The 7,175-nt window shown below is 39.4% G+C and overlaps 1 protein-coding gene across 2 annotated transcripts; it reads right to left on the reverse strand.

The window, feature by feature from the left end:
* Positions 1 to 333: 333 nt before the first annotated feature.
* On the reverse strand, positions 334 to 6,957 carry LOC103721522 (probable E3 ubiquitin-protein ligase HIP1). 2 transcript variants are annotated; one of them, XM_017846282.3, is made up of 6 exons: positions 5,973 to 6,957; positions 2,703 to 3,938; positions 2,335 to 2,387; positions 2,153 to 2,251; positions 1,426 to 1,581; positions 334 to 748 (listed from the first exon to the last, which is right to left on the reverse strand). In XM_017846282.3, exons 2-6 carry the CDS (start codon positions 3,868 to 3,870, stop codon positions 617 to 619), a joined length of 1,608 nt encoding a protein of 535 aa, XP_017701771.2. In that variant the 5' UTR covers positions 3,871 to 3,938; positions 5,973 to 6,957; the 3' UTR covers positions 334 to 616. The 2 variants fall into 2 exon arrangements, with proteins under 2 accessions (XP_017701771.2, XP_008809995.2); XM_008811773.4 differs by having other exon boundaries at positions 2,335 to 2,385; positions 2,647 to 3,938; positions 5,973 to 6,956.
* Positions 6,958 to 7,175: the final 218 nt, after the last annotated feature.

Consider the following 7,175-nt stretch of genomic DNA (forward strand, 5'->3'; position numbering starts at 1 on the left):
AGCGGATATTGTGGTAAAAAAGGTGAATCATTCTTTGGTGCAAAACATACAGCCAGAACCCATATCACATTATTCATTCGGGGAAAATAAAAAAAAGGATATACGTAGTAAACAAAATGAGAAGATTAACCATTAAATGCCAGGACAGGAGGCCTCACTAGAGATACTCTGCTATGGCCCCACACAGAGCACGACTCTGGTAGGAGAATTCCAGTCATCAGATGGTACGCCTTGTCAATCTAAGAATAAGAAGATGGCTATTTTAGTTCAACTCATCCATGCATAACCCTGTCGTGATGTCAGCCTTCACATATGATAACTTGAGCTTCTGGCTTAAAGCATGCAAATGGTTTATATATATATATATATATAAAGCACTAGCAAAAAACAAATGAAACAGAAGATAAACACCCTGATATCAATATTTCTACTCCATCGTTTTCAAAGAAAAAGAAGAAGAAGAAGAAGAAGTTTGTAGACATTTGGACTAGAACCTAGAGAAGGTACTGCAATTCTAGGATTATTTTAGAGTATAAAAAGATTCTGTGCACAGGGAGGGACTCTCTAAGCTGCCTCCAGATGGATGAAGATCTGATTCCTCACTTTCGGATGAGGTTTAAGAAGGAATAGCCCATGCTTTGCAAATTGGGCACCAATTCTTCCGCCCAAGCCACTGATGGATGCAGGCCACATGGTAGTGATGCTCGCATGGCAATGTGCCCACCTCATCTCCAGTGACATACACTTCCTGAGAGGAAAACAGCAAATCATCCAAGTTAGAGAAGAGATACTGCAGAATTCTATTACTCAAGATCCACCTAAATACTGATAAAATGAAATTAAAAAAAAAAAAACCAAACATACTGTTTTGTGAGAGTGCTCGTTTGATCTGCTTAAGTTTTTGTGAGGTATCTGTGGCTATGCATCATGCAATATGATTGTGCACTATGAGCCCACTTACCACAAACGTATGGGCTGCAATCTACCCACTATCAGTGTGCCTGTCATAGCAAATGGGCACAATCTGGTTTTCATTAAAGTTCAACTAGAAGGCATGTCCATAGTTGTGATGCTAAGGTAAGGATAAACTGAAAGCTAGTATCGCATGGGGTCACACAGAATGACAGAGCTCCACAAAGTTTAGAGATCAATCAGTTGATGAACGAAGCATCAAATGCCGGGGCTGATCTGGAATGTATCAATGCAGACATCGTGGTATCAATTCATATCGAAGGAATAACCTTCATGACTTTGTGATGAACATCAGGCATATCAAATGAGCTAAAGTTGGAAACCATAAAATGACTTGCCCACTGTTTGTGGAACTATGAAGCTGAAGGAGCTTTTACAATGTTAGAATTCCATAACAATATTTCTACATCAAAAATTAATTTCATAGCATGTCAGTGAGCAGCATGTAAGTACCAGGCATATACTGCATTTGGTATCATCACCAGAACCAGTGATTCCCGAGACCTCAGAAGCAGGAGTGTATGTGCTTCTCTTGAGACATCCTGACATTTGGTCCTTTGAAAGCCCTGTGCTTACAGTTCCCATTTTCTCCTCCAGGGCTAACAGTTCCTGTTCACCAAGCATTATTGAGCTTCTCAGGTATATACAGGTTAAACGAAAATAAAAGCTAAAGTAACATTCCAAAACTTAAGGACAACTTTATACAAAGCATTAATATCATAACATATATATGGGTCAATAAAACATGAAATTTCCCCCATGTTGAAAGCCTCCATGAACTAAACCTATCTCTTTGGTAAATGGAAAGAAACATATGGATTATATAGAATAATGACTATTCTATGGTTTTGCTATCCAAAACGTGCGCATGTTTTTTGACTGTTAAATACACTTTTTAGGCAGAAAACAAAAAGAAAGGACATGCCAAAAAAGAAAAGAACTGATCGGTCATGTGTTAGAGAAAGGATTGATTCTCAGTAAGAAAATAGAAAGGAACTAATTTCACTAGTTACTACTCTTTACAAAAGATTTTCCCAGGAAAAGTGAAGGGGAAACACGCACGCACGTGCACACATATGGGGGAAAAAAAGCTAAGAGCCTAAAGTTCTTTATTGAAGTGACACATGGCTACAAGATTCATGTCTGAACTCCAGATGCCATTGGCTGATAAAGAATGTACCTCATAGGACATATTATCAATGTCCATTCTCATGTCCCGGTGCCGATCATGGAAGCCCAGGCCTCCTGAAAATAGATCTGTCTCTAGCATCGATAATTGCTGCAAGAGAATAAAGCCTCTTTTAGTTAATTTAGTTAACAAACAAAAATAAGATGTCAGGAATTAGAACACAGACTGACAACCTCATATGTTAACTCCTCGTCTCGTTGGATCCTGTGTAAAGCCAACAATACCTGCAATGTTTATGTGTCATAAGTCATGCTTCGAATTCAAATTCTCAGACCCCATAGTATGGTCCATACACAATTACTGCATACATAGCAAATTTGAAAAACTAATTTAATCTTCACTCAACATGAAAAAGAAAAACGATTTTATCCATGAATCCTTTCTGAAAGAATTTTGGTTGGAAAAAAAAATATTGATTCCATCTAATAACCGTGCACAACTAAAGTATATGGCAAGGTATGGCTGTTCCAGAACTGGGAAAAGACCTCTTCAATTCTGTCCATGTTGATGGATCTGTAGCCATCTAGATCTCCCAAAATGTCTTCAATTCTGTCCATGTTGATGGATCTGTAGCCATCTCTATCTCCCAAAGAGTCTTCAATTCTGTCCATGTTGATGGATGTGTAGCCATCTCTATCTCCCAAAGAGTCATGGAGAGCATGCATGCTGCTATCTTCAGGACAAGAAACCATTCTATTTCGAGCAGCCCTGCTACTTGAACCTGAACGTCCAGATGAATTAAGCAAGACATGTGGCAACTCTATGGAAGATGATCGTGATGAGCTTTCTGGAACAGCATCTGAGATAGAAACTTGATTCTGCTGCGGGTGAGCGATCACAATAGGCTCATGTACCCCTTGCTCAGATAGCATTGTTCTAGCATCCCCAGTAGAAGCTCGACAGGTTCTAACTGAAACGGCATCATCCCTGGTGGTAGGTTGGCTCCTGATCGGTAACAAAGTTTGTCGATGCATTAGATGTTCTGGAAGAGATCGACTGAAGCCAGAAATGCCTGTAGGTGTAGAACATGCATGTCTTCCAGTTGAGGGGCCAATTGTGCCCTTGCCTTTGGCAGCAGAATTCTCTCCACCAGAAGGTCTCTTGCCGACTGCATCAATCTGCCTATTGTGACTGAAGTCAGAGGATGAAGGACCTGATGGAAGAACACCTGACGACTCCGATGTGTTTGTAGATACCTGTTCAAGAATCGGCAACTCAAGTTCCTCCGAATCTGGGAATAACATCTGAATGCCAACTTTTGTGGGATTGGATTCTGAAAATTCTGCATCATCTATCTCCTGTGATTTGATATCTGATTCTTCTATGAAATGCTGCATATTGTTGCACTCTGAATCTTCAATATTCCCCTGGCTGTTACTGCTTTCTGCTATAGCCTTCTCTCGCTGTAATGTTTGCTTCTGTCGTTCCTGGAAAGACTTTGGGCAGCCACTGTATGAAGATAATGATCTAGAAGAGTTTCCTGCAACAGTCTTACTGCTCATAGAGCGAAGAGCAGCCTTTACATATTTGGCTTTTCCTAGGTCACCAATTTGGGCCCCTTTCGTGGAATTAAGCCTGGTGCTGCATCCTAATCTGTTGCAATACTGAATGCTTCTATCCTCATGGTTTTGATCTCTAAAACCAATGCCGGACCCTTTACTAGAAAAACCACGCCCTCCAGCAGCTTTCTTACCCACATATTCATCCATTGGAAAATTAAAATTTGGAGATAAGTGTTGCAAATTTCAATACTCCTGCACAGGGTGGTTCCTCAGATCTGCAGATGGCAATTCAAAGACATGAAGAAATAGCAAACATGGAAATTTCTAATTATGTAAGAAAAATAGTACCAATAAAGAAAATAAAATACAAGTAGGAGCACATAGTGGTATTGCAAAAAACATGAACTCTGGGTCCAATAGGGTAAAGGTAGAAAGTCACATTTTGCAACCAATAATCAGAAGTGAGGACCCTACAACGAGCAAATGTCTCATAAGAAAACAGTGCTTGCAAATGAATGAAAAGAGGGAAAAAAACTAGAAAAGCGGTAGTTAAAAGGGAGAAGTGCAACCCAGAAAAAAAAAGATCAATAAATTTACATAAAATATTTGAAAATAAAACAAATAAACAAAGCATTCATATCTTCTATTTTATGTTTTGCACCTGAAGCATAAATCGCACAAAAAAATAGCACAAATCTTGCAAGCAGAAGTTAATCTAATACATTGCATAGTGAAGTCAAATCTCCTGCCCCCAAAAGTCCTACATAGACTGATATATCCAATATGATATAGTGGTACAGACATATTAATTCATCTTACAGCTTCGTGGCATATGCAAATGGTGAGGCAGGAGAATTTTGATAATTGAAAAAAAGACCAAGGCGGTTGAGAGAAAATAGGATAAAGTAAACAAATTCAATTGGGATGTACAACCAAAACTATAGTATTGGTTGGCAAACTATATGCGACAGGATACATAGATTTCAAGCTTGTGAAACCAAACAAACATTTAGAAAAATATTCATAGTACTTTCTTGAAATCTGAAGACTTTCAGAGATGATGACATGATGCATCCCACTCGTACATGTATCAAACATGCATGATTAAGAAAAGGAAGCATTTCGTGCCTTATTGTTGCAATGCTAAATTTATTTGCAGCAGTTTCTACATTTCTACTGGGTATCACTGTAATTGTTAATACTTTGACGCCTTGCCCTCATCTCAGCTTTGTGTGCTAATGCCAGTGAAAAAAAAAAATACAGATCTTCTCTGGACAGCGGCAGATCATCAAGAAAACACAGCACTGAGATACCCAGATGACGGAACAGTGTGAAATTTCTTGTGGAGATGAAACATAATTTCAAGGAAAAATATGTAAAGGCTGAACCCCAATCTGCATGTGTTCACTTGGCATAGTATTTGCACTCCTATAAGCAAAAAATCTATATTAACCTACAATAGAGCAGACAGAGCATAATATATCGAGATAACAATACCGGACAAAGGTGAAAAAATACAGAGCCATAAATAAAAAAGGAACAAAATTTAAGTCTCTAAAGGAGCTCACATATCTGATCTTGTACCATCATGACAGAAACATGACTCTAATTCAGGGTAACGTTGGGATGGTTTCTTTGATTCTTTTCCAAGATGCCAACAACTCGGAGATCAGAATCTTTGATCAAGCAATGAAAAAACTTATCCAACAAGCCATACATCTCAAAGAATCAGCTAGAATGCTACAACATGAACATATCCAGAAGGTCATGCATCTCAATTCTCAAAGAATCAAAACTCCCCTTCCTCAGTTGTTCATGGATGATCGACAAACAGAACAGATTGAAAAAAAAACGTCTTTTTTTAGAAATCAAACTCCAGTAATGATGAAGAAAGATCATCAACTCACGGAGAAGTGGAAACAAAACAAAATCCAATAAGGTTATAAACCAAAAAAACATAAAATGGAACAAAAACCATCAAAGTCGGACATATATCCAATCATCCACAAAAGGGAAAGCCATATTACATGACAGATGCCTGAGAAAAACAATGCAACCCAAAGCTCTGATCTGTTCAAAAAGGTGAGACTCCCATATTTAGCAGAGCTTTGAGCTATTCTCACTACAGCCACTGTCACACGTCATATATTCGATCAAAAAGGTCGCGATTTGAGGCGAAGAAAACGTTCTAAGCATCAAAATTCCACATGGCCTGACCCAAAGATCCGACCTTTCAAGCAGAAACTGGAATTTTTCAGATAGTAGAGATCAAAAACCGATCAAATGGAATGAAAAAAGAAGAATAATACCGCCTTTTTGCCACATATCGTCCGGTGGCGGCGTTTTCGACACGCAAGAGGAGAGCCGGAAGCCATCGCTACGCAAAGAGAGAGATGAGGTGAAACGTACCGAGCGAATGCGATCCAACGCTTAAATAGTTCCCCCACCCAGCAAAGTCCAAGGGGGCCAAAACTGAACACCAGAGAGATCGAATCCCAGCCGTACGATCTGAACCGAGATTGAGGGAGTTAAGGACCGGGATTGCTGGGGTTGTTAGCCCAAGCTTGCGCGGACTGCACCAACGGGATCTTCTACTCTCCTTCTATCACGCATTTTTTTTTTTTTTTGGGTACTGATTCTATCTCGTATTTACTTCCCTCTTTTTATCATCTCAGATTACTAAAAATCGAATTTTTTTCACCTTTTTATCTTCTTTTTTTTGGTCCGAATCAATTTTTTTCTCTTTTTAATATTGCCTCTTCCCTTTCTGAACTACTTCGGAACTTGGTTGGAAAAGATCGAATTTTTATAATTTTCGGACGAAAAAAGTCAAGTTCTGGGGCGGGCGGAAAGAAAAAAGATCCAATTTTGACACCATTTTCACCTACCAAACGTGATTTGATCACACGGGTTCCGCTCCAGAAACAAGCCAGCTAAAAATCTTTGCCTCGCTTCTTTAGGAAACGTCCAAAATTTCCTTCTCTGTTTCTTTCAGGGTTCATGCGCCGGTGAGGGTATCGAATGAGAGAAAGAAGGGGGTGCGAAAACGAAAAGTTCAATAAGAAATTTTCGGACGGAATGGAATGGAATGGAATCATTAAAATGGACAAAAGAGAAGGAAATCAATCCAGCGAGCTTTCTTTCTTGGTTCTTCTGCCTTAATTGCTGCTACCAGAACCACGATGTAATAGAAGCGCATTAGGGTTCTTTCACCGATTCGTTTCGATCTCTCCTTCTTTTTCGAAAAAAAAAAACAAAGGCGTCGGGCCTTGCCCCGTCGCTGCTTCATGCCGCCGGCCTCTCTTCTTCCCCCCTCTCTCCCGAGAGAAGACTATTCCACCCTCCCCTATTTTGGGTTCAGTGGACCCTACAGGTCTCTTCCACTGACCTCGACCAAAAGGGTCCACGATCATGATGTGTGTTGACCGATTATTAGTCATTTGATATATTATTTGTATTTTAAGTCAATTCTCGTTTGATAATTTAATTAGTAAGATTATTTATATTGGCTC

This window comes from Phoenix dactylifera, chromosome 7, assembly GCF_009389715.1.
Source record: "Phoenix dactylifera cultivar Barhee BC4 chromosome 7, palm_55x_up_171113_PBpolish2nd_filt_p, whole genome shotgun sequence".
In the NCBI taxonomy this organism is placed as follows: Eukaryota; Viridiplantae; Streptophyta; class Magnoliopsida; order Arecales; family Arecaceae; genus Phoenix; species Phoenix dactylifera.